The sequence below is a fragment of the Gregarina niphandrodes genome, assembly GCF_000223845.1.
Source record: "Gregarina niphandrodes unplaced genomic scaffold scaffold00010, whole genome shotgun sequence".
Taxonomy (NCBI): domain Eukaryota; phylum Apicomplexa; class Conoidasida; order Eugregarinorida; family Gregarinidae; genus Gregarina; species Gregarina niphandrodes.
In genome coordinates, this window is record NW_011645780.1 from 237,696 (window position 1) to 261,845 (window position 24,150).

Consider the following 24,150-nt stretch of genomic DNA (forward strand, 5'->3'; position numbering starts at 1 on the left):
AGGCCATCCAGCTCTTCATACAAGGTATACGGGTCATTCGGCCACTGTAACCTCCCCAACTCTCCACTCACTGCCCAAACATCCCGTAGTCGATCAAAACTCTTGTTTCGCGCGACCAGTCTGTCAACAAGCCCTTCTAAGTCATCCGGGTTACCTCGCCTGACCTTCCTGATGTGTTCACGCCACACAGGGGACGCAATCCCACTCACCACTTCTACTAGTAAACCCACGCTTGGTCGTTCTGCATCTATTCTCAAAGCGACGTCATCGATAATCTTATCCAGCTCTCGCTCCGACTTCGGATCAAACGTCAGACCTTCTACCCTAGACATACAGCTTCGACCAGTGGTGGTCTGTCGTAGCCGTGTGTCGTCATTTGTCGTGTGCACGTCGCGCCCACGGGCCGTAAATTTTTAGGGTAAAAGGGGGGACGGAAAACAAGAATAAACAATGGTCGAGTCTATCACTTGCGAGCACGACGGCGGCCTGATTTCAGACACGGATGACCTGCGCGGTTCTGCTGGCGACAGAACAGAGTGGTGGTGTCGGCAGGGAACCAGTGCGTGGAGGTAACTCAAATTGGGCGGTAGCTCAATCCAAGGGCGACGAAGCTGAATATCGTTGCGCAGGCACGGTCTCGGTTTTACAAGCCGAAAGATGATGCCAAGCGGGCTGGGTCGTATGAGTAGTAGTTAACCCAAAGGTCGAAGCTGTATGTCTAGGATAGAAGGTCTGACGTTTGATGCGAAGTCGGAGAGAGAGCTAGACAAGATTATCGATGACGTCGCTTTGAGAATAGATACAGAACGACCAAGCGTAAGTTTACTAGTAGAAGTGTTGAGTCCGTCCGGCATTTTTCTGGTAGGAAAAGCCGTCTGTTCTTAGTCGCAAAAAGCAGTCCGCCAAGCACTCCCCTGGTCTGTCGTAGACGAGCATCGTCTCTTGTCGGGTGCGTGTTGTGTCTAGACGGTTACCATGGTAGCAGCAACCACACCCGAGCACGACGGCCTAATGAGCGGCATAAAGGAACTGCACCGACCCGCGAGTGACGAACTAAAGTGGTGGTATCGGCGCGGACCGGTTGAGGTGGCCGAAATTGGGTCTGTTGGGTATCCTGGCGGAGAGGCGCGGTTTCGGTTCTGCAAACCGAATGAAGGTGCTAAGCAAGTAGGGTCGCACGAGTATGAGCTAACCCGTCGGAGTTGCATGTCTAGGGTAGAGGGTCTAACGTTTGATCCGAAGTCGGAGAGCGAACCAGACAAGGTCGTTGACGACGTTGCTTTGAGAATAGGATGTGTAGGCACGCAGATTGGCATTGCTGTTGGACGGATGAGTATGTTTTGTCGTTGATGCAGAGCAAGATCCCGCGCAATGAGGACAGGAGTGCTGATGACTTCGCGGACCTAGAGGACCTATTGCAACGGAAAAGCGGATAGAGTCACGAAGGGAGTGATGCTGAACTAAGTGGTAGTCGACTTCGAAGCACTTTTAGACACGGGCGCGACTACGTCTATCCCCCTACCGGCCTGGCTCGTCAAGTGGGTGTAGAGGAGGTTGGCGCTGGTGCCATCAGAGGTTTGTTTACCAGGCAGCAAGTGCGTTGTTCAAGGCGATGTTGGCTACCGAAGACCGTCAGGTGGATACTAGCGAGGACCTAAAGCGCGATTACTTGATACCGGGGGGTACCGGACGTGACTGCGCTAGGCATCTTTGATGCGTGTAAGTGTCAGTTCCATGTGGAAAGCTGTTAAAAGGTTAATGTGGTTCACTGGTGGAGGAGGAGAAGTCAGACCAAGACTTGTTGGCAAGTGCAAACGATCTAAAAACGGGTATGATGTCCCATCTAGAGGTTGCCGTCAGAGGGAGGCTTTGGGACGTGTTGCAGAAACACTCGAAGTGTTACGACCAAGGACTGGCAGAACACGGCATAGTGTAGAGTTCGAAGTACACGGGAAGCCGGTGAAGCACACGTTGAGGTCGCTAAGACCGGAGTCGCGAGAGGAACTACCGAACCTTGAACAAGGGAATGACCTTAAAGGTTTATCCGATACCATTGCAGCAATAATATTGGGTAGGCCTTTAAGGTCATTCCCTTGTTCAAGGTTCGGTGGTCAATCTACAGCTGGCGGCGGATCACAAGTATTACGTGTGTCTAGACTGTAATGATGGCTTTTGGAATGTACCCCTGGGTACGGAAAGGCTACAGTTTACTGTCGGCAGCGTCGCATAGGGGTACATTCGAATGCGCCGTGATTCCGTTTGGTGTTGGGAACTCACCTATCCTGTTTCAGCAGGCAGGTGATGGATCGCGTCTTCGAAGGCCTCATAGGGATAGATGTCGTTGTTTGGACGAGGTGCTCGGGAGGTGGTCGGGAGGAAGGTTTGCTTCTTAAGCTGAAGAAGAGCGAATACGTCAAGCGAGAAGCGAAGCTGTTGGGGTTCATTGTGAGCGAGAAAGGCATCAAGCTGGATCCGAAGAAGGTAATCGACCTGATGAGAGTGCACGCGCCGTGCAATGTAAGGGAGCTGAGTTCTGAAGAAGGCTGAGTTCGTTTGGAATGAGGAACAGGAACAGGAATTCCAGAGCATCAAGAGGTCAGTGGCCGAGTATTGCTAGCTGCGCCGACGGATCTTGGAGAGTTCGTGCTCACAACCGACGCCGATGATCGGGCGATTGGTGCTATGCTGGAACAGAGGCAAACCCGGGGATGTGTTCATATCGAGTTTGGTAGCAAAAAGCTGGACGAGTGTCAACAGTGGTGGGACACGCAAGAAAGGAAGTTGTACGCCGTGAGGGTCTTCGTGGAGGGATGGCAGGACTACTTCTGTGCTGCGTCGTTCGTCATCCGGACTGACCATCAGAACGTGTTGTACTTGGCCAATTCTATTGAAGGAAAGCTACCAAGGTGGTCGTTGTTCATCCAGCAGTTCGACTTTAAGATAGAGTACTTGAAGGTACCGAGAATGTGGTGGCAGGCTGGTTGTCCAGGGTTAAGCTACGGGAAGACGTTGGGAAGGATATGTTGGTAGGTCGTATCCAGATGAACCCGGAGTCAAGAACTGCGTGCAGTGCAGAGAAACGACAGGACGAGGACATGCCAGTGTCTCTGGTTGAAAGGTCGAAGAGGTTAGCCAAAGAAGACGAAAGTGTGCGGAAGCGCATCCATAGAGCACCGAATGGGCTGTGGGTAAGGACTCACACTGGCAATGTTTATGTGCCGTCAACATGGCCGAGTTGGAGGACATCCGGGGGCAGAAAGGATGCCGAGGCTAGTCACTAAGTACGTTTGGTGGCCGGGCATAATCAAGGACGTGGAGGACTTCTGTCGAGACTGGCTCTGTCGTCGTTTGCTTAGCGCACTAGTGGCTGTGTCGAGGCCCGCGACCCTGGACAGAGACTGTTTCAATGAGTTAGTTTCACTGGACTTGATTGGGTCGAGGGCTGTGGCTGGAGAAGTTTTTATCTGGTAGTGGTCGTCGATCACGCGACTCGGTTCATGGTAGCTTCAGTGGTTACTGACAAGAGAGCGTTAACGGTAGCAGAAGTCTTCAGAGACTGCAGGCTGTATGTGACGGCTCCGTACCGACCTCAGGGTAACGGTGTTAACGAGTCTAGTCACCGAAAGCTGTCGGAGGCTTTGCACGGAGCGGATGTTCGGAGTGGTTCGGAGTTGCGCGAGGCTGTGAGTTTTGCTCTGACCGCACAGAACAACATCCCGGACGGGGCAACAGGGCTGGCACCAGTAATGGCGTTGATAGGGAGTGACGCGAGGTAGCTGCCTTTGATGCGGCCGGAAGCTGTAAGAGTAGGTGCACTTCTGGAGTTGCGTTTCCCAACTACGCTGAAATATCTGTCAGTGGGTATGACAGGCGGAGAAGAGCTTGGTGGTAACGAAAATAAGCGCGACATCGCGGTTGGTGACGTGGTGCTGTACGTGGTTACTGAGTGGTCGCTGGAGACTAATAGAGGGTCACCGTCGGTTTTCATGAAGGCCCACAAGTAGTCGGCGCCGTGTCAGGTGGTTGCAAAAGAGCAAACCACGCTGCATGTGCAACCTGTTGGGTTCCAACGCGGCGTGAGCGTGGTCAGGGTTTCTGCCGCGGAGGCTAGGTATTGGATCCGCGGAGTGCCGCAGCCTCAGAGGATCCCGGAATTGTTGAGAACCACGGAGGAAGTAGTGGGTTCTTGTGAAGTCCCTAGGAAACGAATGCGCGTGTAGACGATGACGGAGGAGTTTTTTTGGAATGGACCGGAGGGGATAACGGTTATCACTTAGCACGGCAGCACACTTGTGACGGCTCATTAAGCGGCACAGAGGAACTACCCCGGCCCGTGAGTGACGAACCAACTCTCCCTACGTAGTGGTCTTATTAGCGTTATGTCTCGCATACCTAGGTCTTTTTTAAGGCAGGTGGGTGTCTATTGACAAGTGGGTATCGGTTGCAACACCAATCGAAACACTAGACTACTCGCTCCAGTGGTTGGCGGCTTAAGTAACGACAAATGGACTTGGAATGTCGATAGCTTGTCCCCGAATCCGTGGAACGTGGACGACCGAATTGGCGAAGAACAAGAGCTCGGGGTTTGGAAGATATGACCGAGATGGACCGAGATGGACCGAGATGGACCGAGAAGGCGAACCGGAAGCAAGTTTTACGCTTTCCAACCGACTTCGTGCATCATATCGCCTCGCGTGGGATACTTGTAAGTGCGTGGTGTCATTTTTTTCCTAAAATAATGAAGAGCAATTGTTTTTCCAGAGGGTCACATCAATTCGGATTGAACGTGGTTGCCACAGCCCTGTGCGCGAAGCCTACGAGTTGTTCGTCTGGTGGCGAAGGATGCGACTACGAGTTAGTCACTGTTATGTTTGATACTACGGAAAGAATCCGATCGGGCGCTGCGAAGTTCCTGGAGTTGCTAGTTGCTTTACCAAAATCCCGGCAACACGAGGAGGGCCATCCCTGGCCATGGAATCGAATTCAGCTCAAGAGCGACTCTTTGTTGAATTGGGAGGCCGGGATCGAAGCATGGGCTAAGTTTGTTGACTTCGCGACTGTCGATATTTTCAGCCAGCTTCCAGAGGACGCTCAGGGTGACCCTGCCATCCGCGCTGAGTGTGCAAAAGATATAGCTGGTGCTTACTTCGGTGCGGTAGACGCGTACTGGAAATCAGTAGACAAACCGCAACTAGAAATGCTAACGACAAAAATTGTGAGACGCCGAAATGCCGCTGGCGAACGCTTCTGGAATGAACCGCAAACCATCACCCTAACACCGTGGTTAACCCAGTCGGATAGAGAGCAGTTGAATGCGGTAAACATGGTTCCAATTTACTCGAAGGACAGTGAACTAATTTCGCGTGCTTCTAATTCAACGGTGCGCCGTCGGAGGCGGTCATTCAATAGGTCAAGGACGGTCACGTACACTCGGACGACATAGAAGACGAACCACTAGACCGTCGGTACATACATTCGGTAGTACACACAATCGGTACATACCACTCCACTCTCGTGCGGATATAACGACTTGTTTGGTCAAGAATATCTGGGGGTTTTTGCGCGCGATCGCGCGCACACACACAAGCATGGGACATATGAAACTAATTACTCACAGCCACCAAGCCGTTCCAGTGAAACCGTTTCACTCAAACCATCCATTCAATCAACCCTGCACTCTTGGGGTTCGCAAGCGGCGAGAAAGTTACAAGAATGCGAGCTCCCGCTCTCTGTTACAGGGGGCGGGCGGGGATTAAATTAAATATTGATGAAGAGCATTTCTTCGCAGGTGTCTCGTGGATTCGATTTAAATGTGGCGGAGAGAGCTGGGTACGTGGACATGGACACGGGCAATTTGGTTGGAGATGGTTGTTGTTTCTATGAGCTAGTCACTGCCGTGGTTGGTTCTGCGCAAGATGTGCGTGACGGCATTGGCCACCCTCTGGAGCTGGTCGTTGCTATACCGAAATTCATGTATGACCGCGAGAAGGATGAGGTTAGTAGTTATCGTTGGTTCGATGCTCCGAACCGAATGCAGCTCAAGGGTAACTCCGTAGTAAATTGGAAAGCCGGGATCCATGTATGGACCACGTTCGTCGAGTCAGCCACTGACAGAATTCTTCGCGATCGTCTTTTTCTATTGGATCCGCAAAAAGTTTCCAAGATCCAATCTGACTTAATGAATGACCTAGCCGGCCCTTACGTCCGTGCTGTAAAGGAGCATAGGAAAATAAAGAACTGTCAACGTAAACCACTAAGTATTAAATTTACCAGTCGTCAAAAAATAGACGTCGAATGCTTCTGGAATGGATCGCAAACCATGACACAAACATTGGCGTTAACCACACCACCGTCGACAACCACATCGTCGTTAACCACGGTCAAGGAGGAGCAGTGGAGCGCGATAGACATGGTTCCACCATACTCGGAGGACAATGAACGATTCCTGTTTGGTATCCGAGGAACTTCTAAATCCGACCTCCGCTATCGGGGCCAACGACGAAGAAGAAGCTCTAACGGGTCAGGTTAGGATTCGAGCCTTCGGCCGGGACCGTTTTTTTGAGTCATACACTGCTTCCGCCATGCTTTCCGATTAGTTGGATCCACTCCAACCCGGCGGTGTCATAGGACCCATTCCAACTGCGGATTCGTCTTCGTACCTGAGTGAGGCAGGTCCCTTCGTCGCCCTCTGACAGAAGTGTTACGCTTATGAGCTGTCCATTTCCTCGATCTGGCCATCGCTCCTCGATCTGGCCATCGCTCCTCCACTAGATGACTTTCTCGAACAGCACTGTCTTATAGAACTCCCGAAAATGCAACAACTTTATCGAACACAACTTCTCAACATATCTTTGTGCCTGGAGCGAGGGTGGTCGCGTAGTGGTCATTTAGCCGCGTTGCTTCGACTGAGGCTCGTTTAGAAGGCCCCTGGCACGTCCCGTACTCCTCTGTCTCCCGCAGGCACCGGTTCACGGCCAACTCTTACAAACTATGCAGACACCTCCCCCGTCCATCACCACTGGCTCCGCACGTTTTCGGACTCGGGCTCGTGCTCCACAGATTCGTTCGCGACCCCGAGCCATCCCATGTTCAGGCACGTGTGCGAGTGGACATCTTTTGGGCTTAGACACCCCCACCAATCCGCAGCTCTCTCCCGCCAGTTCTGCTTACCAAAATTGACCCACTTGAAAATATAACGCCGCAGTCTTCGCCATTGCTGACTCCACCTCCGACGATCTGCTCCGACCATCCATCTTCAACCCACGTCATCGGAGTATGAACCCGGCCCATCTCGTGTGTGAGCTGGTTGTGACCCGAGGGCTGAATGGGGTGGCAAGGTGTAGAGGGTTCACGCCATGCAAAAATAACTCTACTGAAGGCGACCGACGGATCCCAATCGCACACCCTGACGGCTTAACACACCCTCGCGACCGGCCCTGTCGGGTCGCTGCTAGAACTACAGCTTCCCAACCTTGCTGTACAACCGAGGCGCTTCCGTCGGAACACCGGGCGGGGGCTACTCGCCACCCGGTGCCTGTGCTTCGTCCAAGCCCCCAGCTGACCTTCACCCCCCGACCCGTTTCTCTGAACATCCGGCAAGTCTCGGCCACCCGCGCGCGAACTTGGTACCCGTAGTCGTGATCTGGACCCGCCGCGTGCTCGGGGCAGGCGACGCGGCGTCGTAATGCACACACGTGTGCGTCGACGAAATGTATTCAGTTTATTGCACTTAGTTGATTAGTTGATTCGGTGCGGGATGCGAGTGTTGTCTAGTATGTTAGCTCTGGCGGCGACGGCCGTGGGGCGGGCGAGCGAAGGTTCGGAGGTGAGTGAGGACCCGTTGGTGGTGATATATTACGAGAATTGGGCTGGGTGGGTGCGCGAGTTTTCGCCGTCTACTTTAGAGAAGAACATTTTGTCAAGAGGGATGCCGGTGAGGAACTTTGTACTGAATTACGCGTTCTATACTTGGAATCCTGAAGAGTGTTCGGTTCAGCCTGTGGACACAGTGGATCTACAGAAGGGTGACCATGGAGGGTGGACAGCGGATGACTGGAACATTCAAGTAAACGAGTCGTGGGAGACGGCGAACCCTGCGGGTGGGCACTTACCAGCATTCATGATGATCAAATCTAAGTATCCTCATATCAAGCTGCTACCCTCTATCGGTGGTTGGTCTCGGTCGGGCACGTTCCATGATTGTCTGATTAACAAGTCTGATGTCATGCTGCAGTCGCTGTCCGACTTTGTGATCGCCTGGGGTTGGGATGGGGTCGACTTCGACTGGGAGTACCCTAACTGTGATGGCGCACCTTGCGGCTGCCAGAACGAGGCCGTTTGTCTTGACGGGACCGGACTCAGTAATAAAGCCGGTGCCGGCGACTGGGACCGTTACACGGCGTGGTTGAAGAAGGTGCGCAGCAAGTTCAATGAGCTAGAGGACGAGCTCGGCCGGCGCCTGTATATTACGGCTGCACTTGGCATGAACCCGAAACTGATTGACGGTAATAATGCCCAATGGAGTGTAGGCACGCCAATCGAGTTTGTTTGCGATGAAGACGTCTTCGACTGGGTTAACTTGATGACGTACGACTTCTTCGGACCCTGGGCGGCGATTACGGGGCCACTGGCACCGCTCTATCCCAACCCTGAGGCGCCAGTGGACCAAATGTCCATCCAGGAGTCGTTGGACAAGATTCTCGCGCGTTGCTCCAAGCCGTACAAACTGACCATGGGACTGGCCACCTACGGAAAGTCCTGGCAGAGTGTGCCAAAGACCGGAACCGTACCCGGACTCTGGCAAGAGTCCACCGCCACAACCTACCCCGCAGGCGGAACATGGGAACTGGGCACGCTTTCCTGGTTTGATATTAAGAACAACATATTGCCAAAGTGCACACGCACCTGGGACGACGTCTCCAAGACACCCACGCTTTATTGTGACTCCATGCCCGCAGCCAGCTCCATTCCTTATGACCCCAATACCGGCCCCGTCCCGCGTTCTCAGACCAACGTATTCATCACTTACGAAGACGGCGAGTCCTGGAAGTACAAAATGCAATATGCCCGGAGTAAGGGTATGGGAGGCGCCATCATCTGGGCGGCCTCCGACGTTGGCAGTGGCCAATCCTACTCACCCGAGTCCGCGGCCGATCTCTTCCAAGGCCTCTTTGAAGGCTGGACAGGCAATCCCGTCACCATTGGCAGTCCCCAAACCAACTCGTTCAAATTCGAACCCATCAAACGCTGGGATACCTACCCCTGCCCTCTTGCCGACTGGTACGTAAGCAACGACCAACCCATCGATGTCAGCAGATGCAGCAGCGCAACCTTCTCACCCAAAAGCACCTACTTCGTCGCGAAGGGCTCTGGAACCACCTCCGATATTGGCAAGAACAACATCATGATAGTACCCACCGGCGGAGACACTACTCAACAGACCACTACTCCAAAGCCGACTACGACCACCCCGAGGATGACCACGAGCACGACCACGACCACCATCCCGAGGCCTACCATGCCCACTACCGCGGCACCGGTGCCTACCACCCCAGCTCAAGTGCCTACCACCCCAGCTCAAGCACCGACTACACCCGCCGCGACGATGACTACTCGCGCAACCCAAGCCTCTACCACCACCAAGGCGCATCCTAAATGCATTTCGAAGCCCAGCCGGAATACGACTCCCGCGCCTGTAGCGTCTTCCACTTCTCTTGAGCACACAGAATGCCCTCTACCACCTATCAATGTGCCCACTGGGACTCCCCCGCCTCCAACTACGACCACGACCAGAACAACAACTTCGACGAATGCAGGACTGGACTACCAGGCTATGGCAAAGGGCTGCGAAACTCTTTTGGCTGCCACAAAGGACATGTGGAAGGATATTTGCAAAAACTACTGCGTTCTGTATGTCCCTGGAGGGTCTCTTGGAGTGTGGTGTGACTCGCCAACGTCGTCATTGGATTTGGCCAAATGCGTGACTTCGCAATTTGATTTCTGTGTCATCAAGAACTAATCAGAAGAACAGAGAGACCCGCCTGACCTTGAGCGTTTCCAGAATGGGATTACCCCATGGGATTACCCCATGGGACTACCCCACTACCCCATGGGACTACCCCATGGGACTACCCCATGGGATTACCCCATGGGACTACCCCATGGACTACTACATAGTACAGAGTTGTGAAACACAAGATTCCTTTCGGAGTTACAGGCCACCAAACACATTACCGAACATTGATGGCCCAAAGCGCATTGGACCGACACAATTGGTGTGCCTGAACACGCGGTGTGCCTGAACAAGGTACACATTGTCAAGGTATAATTTTTTTATTGAAATTTATTTTATTTGTCAATATTTAATAAGACGTGAGACCACGCATCAGCCATACAGCCAGCCATTACTGCGACATTATCTAGGCTGCTAGGGAAACGTCCACTTGGGCTGAATGTAAACACACACTCACTGAATGCTTGATGGGTGATGGGGAGACCCAGCCAGGGCTAGTCAGAAAAGAGGGTTAAGGTCAGACCGTGTCTGCCAGTGTTGTCATTTATCTCGTCTTGAGGGCGGCGTGGCCTTTCTCCTTGATGTGTTTCATCAGTTTTGACCTCGAAGGAAAGACTACCCCGCATATTTTGCATTTCTCATGCCCAGGAGGCAGCGGAGCCTCTGGTTCATCAGCTTTCCGTCGTCGGCGTTTTTTATCTTTGGCAGCGGAAATAGCAGCTGGCTCAGGAGCAGTTTTAGTTGTGCCAAAGGCAGTCATGTCGAGACCTTCGAGCCGGTTATCCGCTTCGTCCATAACCTTTCTCCCCACTCGCGAAGAACGGATTCCCTTCAATAAGAATGCTTCCAGCTCTTCCTCGGCCTCATCGGACGTTTCTCCCCCACTATCACCGCCAATGTCATCATCCTTGGCAATGCCTACGCCACTATCATCATGTTCCATACTGTTGTTGCTATCATTCCCGGACTGAGCACTCTCGTAATCAATTTGCTTACCACTGTCGCTGTCACTGTCGCTGTCACTATCAGCTGCTTGCTCCCTATCCGCCGGATTACTTTTGTTCCTTTTTCCGGCTTTGATTTTTTCGGTAAATTTTTGTTGTTTTTGTTCTTGAGCTTGGACAACCTGTTGATGCTTCTTACTGTTGAGGTGTGTCTGATATTGATTGTCTGACTTAAACGATTTGTTGCACCAAGAACACATATGTAAAGATCTTTTGTGCTTGGTGTCCTCATCTTCGTCATCCTCAAAATGTTGTCCCAGTGCCCTCATTCGTTGACGATCTTGTCTTCGTTGTTCTTCCAATCTGGCCATTTCCTCTCGTGCTTGTTGTCGTTCCAATTCTCGTTGCTTGGCCCGTTCTTTCTCCTTCTCCTCCTTCTCGAGGGCAATTTGATTCGCCAGGCGGGCCTGCATCACTTGCCGGTGAATAACTCTCGGGTCACGTCGTCTGACATGTTCCACCAGGTGTCTGATGAGCTCCACATATTCCTTCTTAGCCTTGGACTGAGCCTTCTTATTTTCCTGTTCCATCCGTTTCCGAATGTCACGATTAGGAGCATCCTTCAAATTCCACTGAGCCACATGACCAAATGAATAATGTGAAACGAAGCTTGACCAATCTCGATAGAACGATGACACATCCGACCACTCGGTATCCGCATTTCCAAAACACGGTCGGTTGTACTCAGAGTGACCTGCCGTAGTCTTCACTCTCAAACCACTTCCACAAACACCCAAACCACCACCACCACTATTCACGCCCCCATTATTCACGCCCATGCATTTCACATCTTCTTTATGGATGCTCTCAAACAGATCTCCGTAAACCTTAAAAAAATTCTTCGGCGAATCGGGTGCAACTTCTTCTTCATAACACGCTCGACTAAAATATGGCCAGACATTCACCACACCCAAACCTCCTGTCTCACTCGACATACCCAGAATCTCTGCACGATGCGCATCATACCAAGTACGCTCATGCTTGTCAGACAAAATTTCATACGCTTCCAACAAGTACTGGAAACGCGCCTTAGCCTCCTCGCTGTTCACATCACGCGCTTTGTCTGGGTGAAGTTTCAATGCCAACTTTCGATACGCCTTACGAATCTCCTCCTCCAACGCATCCTGTTCCACACCCAAAACCTCATAATAACATTGCTTCATTTTCCCCCCATAAATACGCCACCCGAAATCTATTGGTCGGAATGCGCCGGTCGAAATTCACCAATCGAAGTGCCCTGAAGTGCCCTGAAGTGCCGGTAAGAAAAAAATGGTCAAGTTTCAGAAGGGGTGGGGGGGGGGGGGTTGGTTTCAGGCCGGTAACCTTTAAGATGGTTCAACTCTGAAATCGGTCAACTCTGAAATCGGTCAACTCTGAAATCGGTCATGTCTGAAATCGGTCATGTCTGAAATCGGTCAACTCTGAAATCGGTCATGTCTGAAATCGGTCATGTCTGAAATCGGTCAACTCTGAAATCGGTCATGTCTGAAATCGGTCTCTGAAATCGGTCATGTCTGAAATCGGTCATCTCTGAAATCGGTCAACTCTGAAATCGGTCATGTCTGAAATCGGTCAACTCTGAAATCGGTCATGTCTGAAATCGGTCATCTCTGAAATCGGTCACCTTTACCTCTGAGGAATAACTTTATCAGGCTGAAAGGATGGAGCTAACAACTCTGGGAAGTCTTCTTCTTCTCCCAGCAATTCCGCAATTTCTTGATCCTTGGTAATGACAACATCAGCCTCTTCGGCTGGGGCAACGTCAGCGAACTTGTAGTCCAAGTAGTTCATTTCGTTGTCATTCCATCCGTTCACTTCCTCAAGTCCCTGTAGTTCTCGGAATTCATGCTCCAGCATGCCCATCCATCGATTGTGGGTTTCGGGAACGACATAGGAGGCTAGTGCGACGGGGTCGACGCACAGACAGAGGTCCGTGGGTATTTTGAAGTCCGTAGCTGCGGGGTAATCTGGGATGTATTTTTGAAAGAGATGGTGAAGGAATTTTTGCCGTTTGCCTTCGCTAGAGTTGGCGTGGCACGAGCAAGTGGAGATTAGTTGATAGCGAGCAAGCTCGGGAGAGTAGGTCATTTGCGGAACTGCGAGGCCGGTCTTGTCCACGAGGAACTGGTTGATGACGTAGAGCAATTCCGTGGCTGGTCGTCGTTTCTGACCAACTTCCAATACCTGATTAACTTCCGATACGTGGTTGGCCTCGGCGGCGTCGCAGTAACGTTTGGTCCTGAGCCACATGGCGGAGAGTACTCTTTGTCGTGTCCTTAGATTCAGGATATGTCTTTGGAAAGCGACCATTCGGGCTATCAGGTGATGGTTGTAGAGTACGTAAGGTGCGCTGTAGAGGTGTGTTCGTAGGGGTTCTAGGAAGTAGTTGTTCTGGAAGTCGTTGAGGACTTTTAAGAGTTCGGCAGAGATATCTTCAGGTGAGAGATTGCGTTTGCGGCAGGCTGCTTGGTTAATGGAGCAGAAGAGGAGTGGATGCCATGGCGTGGCATCGCGTTCTGCATCATCTCCGGTGGTAAGATTGAGTGCTGAGGCGAGATAGGCGGCGGAGGCTCGGGCTTGATATTGTCGGTCGTTGACTCCGGGATCCATGCGTCGACCAGTCGGTGGCCAGTTACGGTCGAAAACTACTTGGTCGAGCTCCTGAAGAAGTGCGTTGTACGCATTCTGCAATCGTAAGCGCTTGTCGCTGCGACCGGGGATGGCGTCTGGATTTACGCAACCTGTAATGGTCGCTAGCTCATGTAATGATGGAATGAGTTCCATATCGCGCAACAGGTTACTTAACCGGGTATTGTACGCACTCACCAACGGTACTGCGAAGGCCAAGTGCTCACCTGCACCGCGATGCACCAATCGTCGATCCACACAGAACTCCTGCACCCCCCCCATCTCGATGTTCGCCTTGAGTGGTGTTGACGGCGCACATTGCGGGTTCAAATCTCGCATGGCCGGTTCTGGAAACTCGTTCAAAGAACGCGCCAACTCCATCACTTGCGCTGCACTCACCGTAGTACAATAATGCGTTCGCACAAAGTTGTCGAACGCTCCCAAAGGCGACGATGTCTCCGAGCCTGCCATGTCCGCTCGGAATGAATTCTTTGCCATGATGTCATGCCACTGCAACCTCTTCCGCGTTGGCAACCACAACCATGTCTCCACCACATCCTCTTCCTCCGCGGCGGCTATCGCCGCATCCTCGGTCCCATCCTCGGTCCCGCTTTCTGAGGTGCTACTGCTGGCAGAAATTACCTCCGTGGAGACATTGTCAGGGTCGGCTGTCCGTTGCTTCTCTTCAAACAAAAATGCCAGAGTCGTGCCCTCAAAGAGTATCTTGCCGTAACCGTTAAGCAAGAGCCACTCTTCCGACGGCCCAAATCCGTCTACGTCGCAACTTGGTACAGAGAACAAGGTATTCAATATATCTTCATGAGGTCGTCGACTGCTTCGAGCCAGAAGGTCCAAATGGGGCCAGCATGATACCGGATAGTGAGTCCAAACCTGATTCATATATATTGGACTCAACCACGGTAGCACCAGTACCATACTCGCATCTTTAATCTCCCCCAGGCTACGCGCTTCCTCACTCGAATGCTTCCCACCATCCATATAGCAAATCCGGAACCCTCGTGGAAGCCACTCGCTTTCAATCGCGCTAGAAATATAGAACACACGATCGGTCATATCCACAAGCACAAAGTAGTCCAAAAACGAACTAGTGTTGACTATACACTTGAATTCAGAAACACTTAACTGTTCCTGATCCTCTCTCAATCGGTAAAACTTCAGCAGAGTACTCAACGTCACGACCCTCCTCGTATTAAGGTTCGCAACATATTTCGCCGGCTCAACAGTGCCATCTTCATTCACGCTGGTGCCTATTTCCCTAGGCATCTCCATCACCGAAAGGGACTCGGAGATATCTTCGGGTTGAGCACCGATTACCTTTTTGTACACGTGTCCATGATGACGGTTCATACTCATTTGGCTTGCACACGTTCTGAAAAAAAACACACGTGTGCTTCCATGCATTCTTCCGCGTATTGTTCCGTTTGTGTAACCTATTGCTTACGCCTGGAATGTATTTGTCTTTTCGTATCGCTCTAAGTAGTGCACGTAGAGAAGAGACCTAGGTATATTCCTAAGATGCTTATACGCAGGCCTCCTGTCCCAGCATTTCGGAATCTCGCCATCGTAACCAAGGTCGATATCATTACTGACACCAATAATTCTAGAAGCGTCGTTCACCTTGGTTTTAACCACGATTCTGAACGACTTAATAAGGTAGTTGAGATGCCTTTGCTTCATTTTCAGTTTGATTCCCATTACGGCGAAGGAGCCGTAAGATTTGTGAAGTATGCAAGGACGAAGATCGGTTTGAGTGTCGGAAGTGCTTTCTTCTAAGGGGGGGGTTAATGTTTGGGAAACGAGGGTAACTCTTCTTCTGGCATGATAGTGCGGTTCCGTAGTGATCGCGAACAACTCAAAATCTAGGGGATCGTGGGGTGAAATGGTTTCAAAGTCAATTCGACAAAGACACCAGATATCTGAGACGTTTTTCCAGCAAACAGCGGCTCGTCCAGGACGTCTGATGTACACAGGCAAGGAGTGTAGAGGAGCGTGGTCAGAGTTATCTGGTCCGTAGTCTTCGATGGATACTGTGTTATGCAGAGTGGTGGATAAATTCGTATAATTAGTGATACCACCATAGTAGCCGTTGTGAGCGTAGGCTAGAATTTTGGCTAGACTACCGTCCTCTGTGTCGCGGTAGAAGCCTTCATGGGTTATTATGCAGCAGGAGTCGGAGACATAGGGTCTTTGACAGTCTTCCATAGTTTCCCAGATCTTGCCGAGAATGCTATCCTTACAATCATAGTTAAGTTCTTGGAATCTTCGTTCTCTGCCAGACATTTCGGAAACCAAGAAGTATGGCAAACATGGGGACTTCCCCTTTGGCATTTTGGCCGTGGTACCCTGTTTCGCAAAATCAACTGAGAGTGAGGCACGTGCAGCCAGATCTAGGCATTCTGGATGTCGTCCTTTGAGCCCACGATACACGGAGCTGTCTAACATCTTATAGAGCCAACGCACACTCAGTAGACTTAGATTGTCGTAGCGATGGTAGTGTACAAACCATTCCTGTGGGGTCTCAATCTTCTTAATCTCCGAGTTGGCGTCTATTAACTCCGATATAACCGTTGGTCGTTCACCTGCTGTGAAGGGTATGGTATAATCACCAGGTGGATGTGGACATTCATCAGGGCAATCCAAAAATTTCTTTGCCGCTGGCTTTACAATACTTGGTTCCCAGATTATTTGAAACATGTCCCCATCCAAATCACCACCACTCATCATATTAGGTATATCCCGTGGACCATTATACGTTGTCCCTCTACTCCGATAATAACTATGATCACCATTACCGGGATGTCTGGGATGAACTATAGGACCTGGACCTGGGAACACAACCACGTCGACTAAATGATATAAACCAGGGTCATCGATAGCTTCACATACTATAATATCTCCTGGGTCATGTGAAGGAGACTTTGACACCAAGACATGACCTTTAATAACCCAGCAATCAGTATTCCTACTACCCTCTTCATCCAATTCGTCATCCAGCCTATAATTCAACGCCGTCTTAAATCCTAGCTCACTCTGCATCAAGGTATGACGGCTACGATGACTTATTTGAAGGAACACCTGGGGCATACCAATACCATTGTCGTACTTTAATATTCCAGTATTATCATTAACACCAAATGCCTGTGCTCCTTTAGGACAAGCAAGTCTAAACTCGTGCAAATCATCGCGCCATATCCACCTCCTCAAGTGACGAAGGCAGGACGTCATAAAAGGACTTGTCAACGGATCAAAACCAGTCCTTATCAACCACATTAAAAGGTTGCTTATTGCCGTAGCTGACTGCAACCTCGGAGTAAACAAAAAGGATAAAGCATTCCGTCTACTCTGAAATAAACCTACAAGGGAATCCTGCTCCTCCTTAAGCAAATTCAGGAAAGCGGAATCCGGTACATTCCAAGTACTCAGCAATAATATAAGGTCCTTATTCAACTGTAAACTAATAGGACGACTCCACTCACATATTTCTAAAGAGACAGCAGCGCTCTCAAATTTTTTCTGACTCTCCCGGAATGCAATATAATCCGGATTCTTCATATACGGATCAAATACAAGCATTCCTTTGTGACCCTTATACCGAATTTGTACAGCAGACGTCTGTAATTTAAGTCCTAATTCGCGTGTAATTTCCGAGGCGACATTACGACCCATTCTTCCAATACCATCGGTAAAGCAAAATGTACTAGCCGAATTTAATCTAACTGGTGTGCATACGTCCGGTTCAATCATCCTCTTATCTTCTTTCACAACCAGACCTTGTTTAGACGCTGTGAAACATTGACCTAGCCTAGCCGCTCTTTTGCCGATAAACTTGTCTTTTACAGTACCCAATTCCCGTAACACTTCTTCATCTTTCTTTAAGCCGCCGTCCAATTTGGTGGTGGCATCCTCTGAAAAAGCCCAGAACGAGCATTCTTTTAACTGACTGTTACCATAAGCGAGATATTCGAAGGTATGGCAACCAAATGGGAAACCGGTTTGGAATGTCATATTCAGCTTATGGCTCAACAGACGCTCATCAAATCGGTTGTAATGACTCCGCTGCCCCTCGGTGTCAACGAATGTCGCTCTCATAAATTGATGAAGCGAATCAATATACTTTCGTAACACACGATTCGACGACTCAGTGTAAGGACCCATAATACATGTCCTGGAAGGCATGATATATGCATGATACAAGGTGACCGTGTCTGCAGTAGTTACTGGTAACGGGTGCTGGAAATGAAAAGCCTGGGAAAGAGCGTCATCATATGTTTTTCGAATGTTCGTAAGTCGTCCTTTCCGTTTGGCACACTGACATAGAGTGATAAGGGCTGAATACATTATTGGATCTTGGTATTTTCCTGACATAAGATCCGCTGCTAACGCGCGCGATGATTTTTTGGTAGTCCTTTGCCGGTCCATATAATCGGCAATATACCTCTTAGGATACCATCCATTTTGAACAAGTTGTACCATAGCGCCATAGCAGAGGTAATTGACTCTACGCTTCCAAAGTAATGTAAAATATTCTTGAGTTTTTAGTTCAGTATTTTCGACAGGTAGAACCAGCCGAATAACTTTGGCTGCACCACGCGCATCGTCAGCTGACCGTATCCCGGCTCGTCGTGGTTTCCAGATCCTGTAGTATGAGAGGTGCGATAGGATATCACCGATCTTATCCATTGACCATCTTGTCACATCGAATCTAGTACCCGCAGTAGGTAACAAACGTATTAGAAATGTCATTCCAGTTGACTTGAGCATAGTGTTAGCTAGCGCTCTTTCAATAGGCCATGATCCGTCGACTTTCTTAGTACGATGTGGACCACTTCTGGTAGCATAATCGTGATGTACGAACGTAGGCAAGAACAAATTGGAATCGATGTGAACTGAAAATTCCTCATCTTTCTCTCGCTCCTTATCCTCGTGATTGCCGTATCGGAATACTTGGAAAGCGGAGTGACAATGGAAGCTGAATAACAAAGGCTCCGTCAGACGGTCAGCCATCTCATTAACATGAGCTTGGTCCAGGAATTCGCGTTGTCGAATATCCAGAAATGAATTGTACGGAATAGCGACCGAAGGGCTACTTATCAAATGCCAATGGTATACTACGAATTTTATCGGCGATTTCAGGTAATTGGCTGTAGTTCTTTCAGTTATTTTGTAAGGCTTAATATCGTACGTTAGTAGTTGACCATATATCTCCATTCGATTATGATAATACATGATACCAAAACGATATTTGAGCTGACTCCCGGAAGGTAGCAGAAACCCCACTAGATAATCCCATCTCGCACTGGGTCCGGTTCTACCATTGTCGGGTAACGAATTACCTCCAGCTGGAACTAAGGTAGGATCGAAAACCATCCGACCTGTTAACGGCCCAGCCATCATATTGTTATGAAGCAAACTTCCTGGATATATTTCGACTGTTTGAATCAGATCGTCTTTTCCCAACTTCCTTTCTGATATCATTCTTGCTTTTTTCTTCGGTATATTTTTCAACAACTCCGTTCTTATATGACTACTAAAAATCATATTCTCCGCAAACAATGCTCTGTAAGTATCCCTACTCTCATCATATCGTGATGTCCCCTCAAATTTAAGATCAAATTCTTTCCCGGTTCTTGTAGTAAATTTCATATTATGAAAGAAAGCCAATCTCATCTCTATTGAAAACAAGTGAATTGATATCTCTTTTAACACCGAATCCTTCTTATCATATCTTTTATCTATCACATTCTTGACACATGCAATCTGTGACAAACAAGCTTGGACTTCTGCTGCAGAAATTAAACTTCTACCTGCAATTAAGCAATCGAATGTACCTTCTGTAAATGTCTTTTTGAAATACTCATAATCATACCACGTACTGTGCCGTGTCACAGTACCATTCGGCCAGTCACGGTCTGACTCACTAAAAAGACATCTGGGCCATCCAACAAGACTACTACTTACCACTCGTAAACATAACCGTTTACGTCCTTTAATTGGAACTTATGTGACCCGAAATCCCGTCCCGTTCTCCACATGAATATATAATATATTTACGAAATACTCCCAACCTCGCACATTCCGGGCTCGCACATCTCCCAACCTCGCACATCTCCCAACCTCGCACATTCCGGGCTCGCACATCTCCCAACCTCGCACATCTCCCAACCTCGCACATTCTGGGCGGCTGACGACTATTAGTATGTGTGTGGCCACACACATACACATCGTATGTGTTAAATCTCCGATTCCGATTAATCGTTATGGTTGGAGTGTGTAGGTATGGAGTGTGGGTTGTGTTCACAAAAAGGATGTTCAGGCCTTGGTGTAAGCTGCAAACGCTTGTAGGAATTCGTAGTCCTTGGTTTGGCCATCATAGCTAGAGCAATCGACGCTGACACTTTGGCTGCTAGGGCAGGGATGGTCGCGAGCCACGGACCAGTTGGAGAGCATGCCGATCTTCTTTTCTTGCCAGTGGGCGAGATTGGTTTTAGCTGCTTCCAGAGTGTAAGTGAGACAGGTAACATCGTTCTTGCCGAGCATGGGAGTACTACCAACGAATGCATAGACGTCCTCTTTAGAGTGCCAGAGATATTGGCTTGCTTTATTTCTGGTGCTAGCGAGATCGAATAGTTGTTCGACGAGGTTGTCGATGGCGTCACGTTCGCACTGGTCAATGCGCGCGTTGTCACAAATAGTGGGACACTCGCCGTAGTCCATGTTCATGACGTTGATGATGTCGAAAGGTGCGTCCTGATCCATCATTTGTCCGAAGAAGTTTACACCGTCTAGCGTTAGACCGGTGGGCAGGATAGGTAGCGTCCATGTGACGTGCAAGTTGGGCCGCGCCTGCTTCAACTGTTTGACGGCTTCGAATCGGTATTTCCACCCGGTGTTGGCCTGGACCCCAGAGTATGCCAGTCCCTCGATATCGAAGTCGATACGCGTCGAGTTGGTATAGTCCAGAATACGCCCGTATTCCGCAACCAGATTAGCCACAGCATCGCCCGTCTGGCACTCTGCTGAATCTGCTAACTCAGTCCCGTTGGCACCGCCGAAGGAAATGACAAAATCACCACCCATTTCACGCAGCTTCTTCAACTCATCATACAGGTACGAGAACTTGCCATCCTTCTCATAAGTCGGTCCCGCCTCGATAGAAATGGCACCTGCAAAGGCGCCATTACAGCCACCAGTTTTAAGCGATGGCTCACTGGTTGAAACAACAAAGGCCACAACATAATGGTCGACACCATAGTTCTGAGCGAGTTCAGTGAGGGGTGGCCATCCGTAAAGTCCAGAGTCAAAGTAAGGTGCGTATACCTGCTTGGGCCACGACGGCTTGGACGCAGGCATCTCGCCATTCCACCAAGCGAACTTTTGATGGTTCTTAGCGTCAGTACAGGCAGCGTCATCCTTTTGATGTGCATTTCCACACCATTTATAGTAACACTTCTCTTCAGCAACGTCCTTACAATACACCTGGCCGTTCACTATAGTACCACAATTATCGCAGCAGGAACAGGTCAGATCCAGCATCCATTGGGGCGGCAATGGAGTAGGATTCTCAGGTCCCTTGGTGTCCGTACCTGTTAGACACTTGCCTACATAGGCCCATGGCTCCGAAGTTAAGGAAGGCTTCTCGCCCTCATTCCAATACTTGGACTTGTACAACCCGCCCTCGCTGTGAACCTGCTGACCCTCCTGGGCATATATCGCACGTGGATCCCATGCATATATCTCCGAACAGTCCTCCGTTCCCGGAGCATTCGACATACCATCGCCCATTGTGCCAGCCTCGCACTGACCAATCTTAGTCCACGGACTCCAACCCAACGAATCATCACCCGGTATGTTGCTCACGTCAACCCATGTCGTTGACTCATACGCAAAGCCGTCGTAGTAAACCTTCCACGTGTTGCCCATCGGCGGGTTCCCAGACGTCGAAGGCGTCCACGGTACGTACGCCGAACAATCCACATCCGCCCAAGCGCACACAAAAGCAATCGTCGACAGACTCACGGCTCGCATTCTCTACACAATCTCGCACACGCGCCCACACAATTTGGCATGCGCCTTCTCAATTTGGCACCCCCCCCCCCCCCCAACTGACCAGTGTACTTCAGTGTATGCAATGTGTCCTGTGTGTGCAATGTGTCCTGTGTGTGCAATGTGTCCTGTGTGTAACCACAGCCACAACATTGGTGGTTAATGCACCACTTTGTGGACCACTCGGTGGGCCAGGTGTGGACCACTAAGTGGGTCAGGTGTGGACCACTGGGTGTATCTGGGCGGCGGGGAATAAAATTGTTGGTGGAGTACTGGGACTTGTGGTGTGTATGTCGTTGTCCCTGAAAGCCGTTAGTGCGGATGGGTACTATCAGCCAGCCGATTTTGATGCGAGCAAGCATGGGACTTTGAATCGGATCAACAAAACACATCGCCTAGGACGAAGGAAGCGGCCGGATGGGACTGTGGTAGTCCGGTTTGAGATGCCATACAAAGTGTGGTGTCTGAATTGTAACGAGATCTTGGCGAAAGGAGTTCGGTTCGATGCTCGGAAAAAGCAAGCTGGGTCGCTGGGACCGGGTTGCCCGATCTTCGAGTTCTACATGACATGTCTCTTTTGCAAGAATCCTATCACCATCAAGACGGATCCGGAAAGTACCGAATATATCTGCGTGGAGGGTTGCCGACCCCGAATCGAACATTGGTCGGAACGAGCGGAAGAGGAGGAAACGATCCATGACGCTACCGGCTGCGCACCCACAAGCCCCGAGCCCGAATCTCACCGGGGGACTACCGTAGATGACCATCGGGACGTTGATTCTCGGGACGTTGATTCTCGGGACGTTTATTCTCGGGACGTTGATTCTCGGGACGTTGATTCTCGGGACGTTTATCCGCACGTTTACCGCCAAGTCGATTTCAGGTCAGTGGCGGAGTTGAAGGAACTCGATGACAACCCTCTAATTAGGAGACAAGTGCGCAAACATGATCAAGATCGACATCGAAATAACTTCGAAAGATTACGATCCATAAAACTTCTGAGCGATCGCGCTGGCCAGGACGATGCTCTAAACAACGCGGCACTGAGAAATGCCTATAGAACAAAAGGCGGACTGACCACGACTGCGGAAGACAACGCCTTGGTGAAAGACAAAGTCTTGGCGGGACGCGGGTCCAAAGCGGGAGCCTTCAACCCGAACTTCGTCCTACCTGTCCTAGCACTGACAGAAAACGAACAAGCAGCCGCCAGAGCCACCTTGGACAAATACAGATCTAAAAAACCGCCCAAAGATCGAGTAAAGACCTTAAAATCAAAACTCAAAAAACATCTAGCAATGTGACCGGGTGTGTCAGTAACCGGGTGTATCAGTAACCGGACGTGTCAGTAGCCGGGCGTGTCAGCATCCGGGCGTGTCGACAACATGGCCTACCACCTCGCCCTTATATTTCCTTTTGTTCAGAAAGGGATCACCTGCATCACTTTTTCCCCCCACTTCGGTCTGTGTTAGTTGACGGTGGCTGGTAGGAGGGAATTACTTGCAGCAGAGACTGGCTCGGACTTAACTTTTCCTTTCATAGGTTTCCCTTGCCAAGTCCAGCATGCGCTAATCAGGGCGCCGAATTCCTTACAAGCCAGTTGGTGTTTTTGCTGTCGATCCTAAAGGTCGTCCATCAGTGGAGCCGTATAACGTTTTTTCATGCATGTTCGCAGTCGTACCTTTTGGTCAGCTGAACATCGCGCTACAGGTCGGTCGAACAACGCACGGTCTGACTACACTGATGAGGTGCTGTCCAAGTTGTAGGTTGTCGTGATCGCAGTAGTTGATGTTGCAAAAATTTCTATCGCTCTGGAGGACAGATATAGAGCACATGGCTAGCCGCCAAATCTCGTCTTGTCAAGCCTTTGCCAAGCCTTTGCCAAGCCTTTGCCAAGCCTTTGCCAACCCTTTGCCAAGCCTTTCATCTTGACGAATAAAGCTATCTGCACAGAACAACATCATCCACTCTGAGAAGCATCATGACCATTTCGGTGGCTAAATTGATAAGGGACTGGCTGACCAGGGCAGGTTGGACGATATTGAGTTCCTCAACGATGTTGTCGCATACCGTGCCCTTCTTAACATCCACGGCGGCGAACTTTAGTCCCTGGTTGTGTTTATTTCTCAAAGCAGTGACAATCTCAATGGGCCGAAGACCCGCGTTCTCTGCCAGAGTGTATGGAATCACCTCCAAAGCCTTTGCGTACTCGCTGACGCACAGAGAATTAACTCCCCCCAGAGACAGAGCCCTACAAGACATGGAAGATCCAGAAGAGTGCAACCACCCATAAACTGAGATCTATGTCCCCATAGATCTAGACCCAGATGGTAACCCGCAACCTACTCCCCGTACCCCCAGACGTCGCCCCGTACCCCCAGACGTCGCCCCGTACCCCCAGACGTCGCCCCGTACCCCCAGACGCATACCCCCCGTACCCCCAGA

At 50.3% G+C, this 24,150-nt stretch overlaps 14 protein-coding genes across 14 annotated transcripts; 9 read left to right on the top strand and 5 right to left on the bottom strand.

Annotated features, from left to right (window-relative positions):
• Positions 1 to 714: 714 nt before the first annotated feature.
• Positions 715 to 928, top strand: GNI_065150 (hypothetical protein; the record flags this gene model as incomplete). The annotated part of the gene is made up of 2 exons (XM_011131815.1): positions 715 to 816; positions 866 to 928. The coding sequence occupies 2 exons, from the start codon at positions 715 to 717 to the stop codon at positions 926 to 928; spliced, it is 165 nt and encodes a 54-aa protein (XP_011130117.1).
• An 83-nt stretch (positions 929 to 1,011) lies between these two features.
• GNI_065160 (hypothetical protein) lies at positions 1,012 to 2,163 on the top strand (the record flags this gene model as incomplete). Its single annotated transcript, XM_011131816.1, has 2 exons — positions 1,012 to 1,333; positions 1,937 to 2,163. The coding sequence occupies 2 exons, from the start codon at positions 1,012 to 1,014 to the stop codon at positions 2,161 to 2,163; spliced, it is 549 nt and encodes a 182-aa protein (XP_011130118.1).
• Positions 2,164 to 2,301: 138 nt separating this feature from the next.
• On the top strand, positions 2,302 to 2,617 carry GNI_065170 (hypothetical protein; the record flags this gene model as incomplete). The annotated part of the gene is made up of 2 exons (XM_011131817.1): positions 2,302 to 2,481; positions 2,540 to 2,617. The coding sequence occupies 2 exons, from the start codon at positions 2,302 to 2,304 to the stop codon at positions 2,615 to 2,617; spliced, it is 258 nt and encodes an 85-aa protein (XP_011130119.1).
• A 65-nt stretch (positions 2,618 to 2,682) lies between these two features.
• Positions 2,683 to 3,030, top strand: GNI_065180 (putative pol polyprotein; the record flags this gene model as incomplete). Its single annotated transcript, XM_011131818.1, has 1 exon — positions 2,683 to 3,030. The coding sequence occupies one exon, from the start codon at positions 2,683 to 2,685 to the stop codon at positions 3,028 to 3,030; it is 348 nt and encodes a 115-aa protein (XP_011130120.1).
• A 467-nt stretch (positions 3,031 to 3,497) lies between these two features.
• GNI_065190 (hypothetical protein) lies at positions 3,498 to 4,004 on the top strand (the record flags this gene model as incomplete). The annotated part of the gene is made up of 2 exons (XM_011131819.1): positions 3,498 to 3,743; positions 3,777 to 4,004. 2 exons carry the CDS (start codon positions 3,498 to 3,500, stop codon positions 4,002 to 4,004), a joined length of 474 nt encoding a protein of 157 aa, XP_011130121.1.
• A 734-nt stretch (positions 4,005 to 4,738) lies between these two features.
• On the top strand, positions 4,739 to 5,443 carry GNI_065200 (hypothetical protein; the record flags this gene model as incomplete). Its single annotated transcript, XM_011131820.1, has 1 exon — positions 4,739 to 5,443. One exon carries the CDS (start codon positions 4,739 to 4,741, stop codon positions 5,441 to 5,443), a length of 705 nt encoding a protein of 234 aa, XP_011130122.1.
• Positions 5,444 to 5,767: 324 nt separating this feature from the next.
• GNI_065210 (hypothetical protein) lies at positions 5,768 to 6,529 on the top strand (the record flags this gene model as incomplete). The annotated part of the gene is made up of 1 exon (XM_011131821.1): positions 5,768 to 6,529. One exon carries the CDS (start codon positions 5,768 to 5,770, stop codon positions 6,527 to 6,529), a length of 762 nt encoding a protein of 253 aa, XP_011130123.1.
• Positions 6,530 to 7,774: 1,245 nt separating this feature from the next.
• GNI_065220 (chitinase) lies at positions 7,775 to 10,018 on the top strand (the record flags this gene model as incomplete). Its single annotated transcript, XM_011131822.1, has 1 exon — positions 7,775 to 10,018. One exon carries the CDS (start codon positions 7,775 to 7,777, stop codon positions 10,016 to 10,018), a length of 2,244 nt encoding a protein of 747 aa, XP_011130124.1.
• A 538-nt stretch (positions 10,019 to 10,556) lies between these two features.
• GNI_065230 (DnaJ domain protein) lies at positions 10,557 to 12,179 on the bottom strand (the record flags this gene model as incomplete). Its single annotated transcript, XM_011131823.1, has 1 exon — positions 10,557 to 12,179. One exon carries the CDS (start codon positions 12,177 to 12,179, stop codon positions 10,557 to 10,559), a length of 1,623 nt encoding a protein of 540 aa, XP_011130125.1.
• Positions 12,180 to 12,642: 463 nt separating this feature from the next.
• Positions 12,643 to 15,018, bottom strand: GNI_065240 (hypothetical protein; the record flags this gene model as incomplete). Its single annotated transcript, XM_011131824.1, has 1 exon — positions 12,643 to 15,018. One exon carries the CDS (start codon positions 15,016 to 15,018, stop codon positions 12,643 to 12,645), a length of 2,376 nt encoding a protein of 791 aa, XP_011130126.1.
• An 84-nt stretch (positions 15,019 to 15,102) lies between these two features.
• GNI_065250 (RNA-dependent RNA polymerase) lies at positions 15,103 to 19,697 on the bottom strand (the record flags this gene model as incomplete). The annotated part of the gene is made up of 2 exons (XM_011131825.1): positions 15,103 to 19,582; positions 19,624 to 19,697. 2 exons carry the CDS (start codon positions 19,695 to 19,697, stop codon positions 15,103 to 15,105), a joined length of 4,554 nt encoding a protein of 1,517 aa, XP_011130127.1.
• A 277-nt stretch (positions 19,698 to 19,974) lies between these two features.
• On the bottom strand, positions 19,975 to 21,690 carry GNI_065260 (putative chitinase/lysozyme protein; the record flags this gene model as incomplete). The annotated part of the gene is made up of 1 exon (XM_011131826.1): positions 19,975 to 21,690. The coding sequence occupies one exon, from the start codon at positions 21,688 to 21,690 to the stop codon at positions 19,975 to 19,977; it is 1,716 nt and encodes a 571-aa protein (XP_011130128.1).
• Positions 21,691 to 21,998: 308 nt separating this feature from the next.
• Positions 21,999 to 23,009, top strand: GNI_065270 (hypothetical protein; the record flags this gene model as incomplete). Its single annotated transcript, XM_011131827.1, has 1 exon — positions 21,999 to 23,009. The coding sequence occupies one exon, from the start codon at positions 21,999 to 22,001 to the stop codon at positions 23,007 to 23,009; it is 1,011 nt and encodes a 336-aa protein (XP_011130129.1).
• Positions 23,010 to 23,646: 637 nt separating this feature from the next.
• GNI_065280 (T-complex 1 subunit delta) lies at positions 23,647 to 23,967 on the bottom strand (the record flags this gene model as incomplete). Its single annotated transcript, XM_011131828.1, has 1 exon — positions 23,647 to 23,967. The coding sequence occupies one exon, from the start codon at positions 23,965 to 23,967 to the stop codon at positions 23,647 to 23,649; it is 321 nt and encodes a 106-aa protein (XP_011130130.1).
• Positions 23,968 to 24,150: the final 183 nt, after the last annotated feature.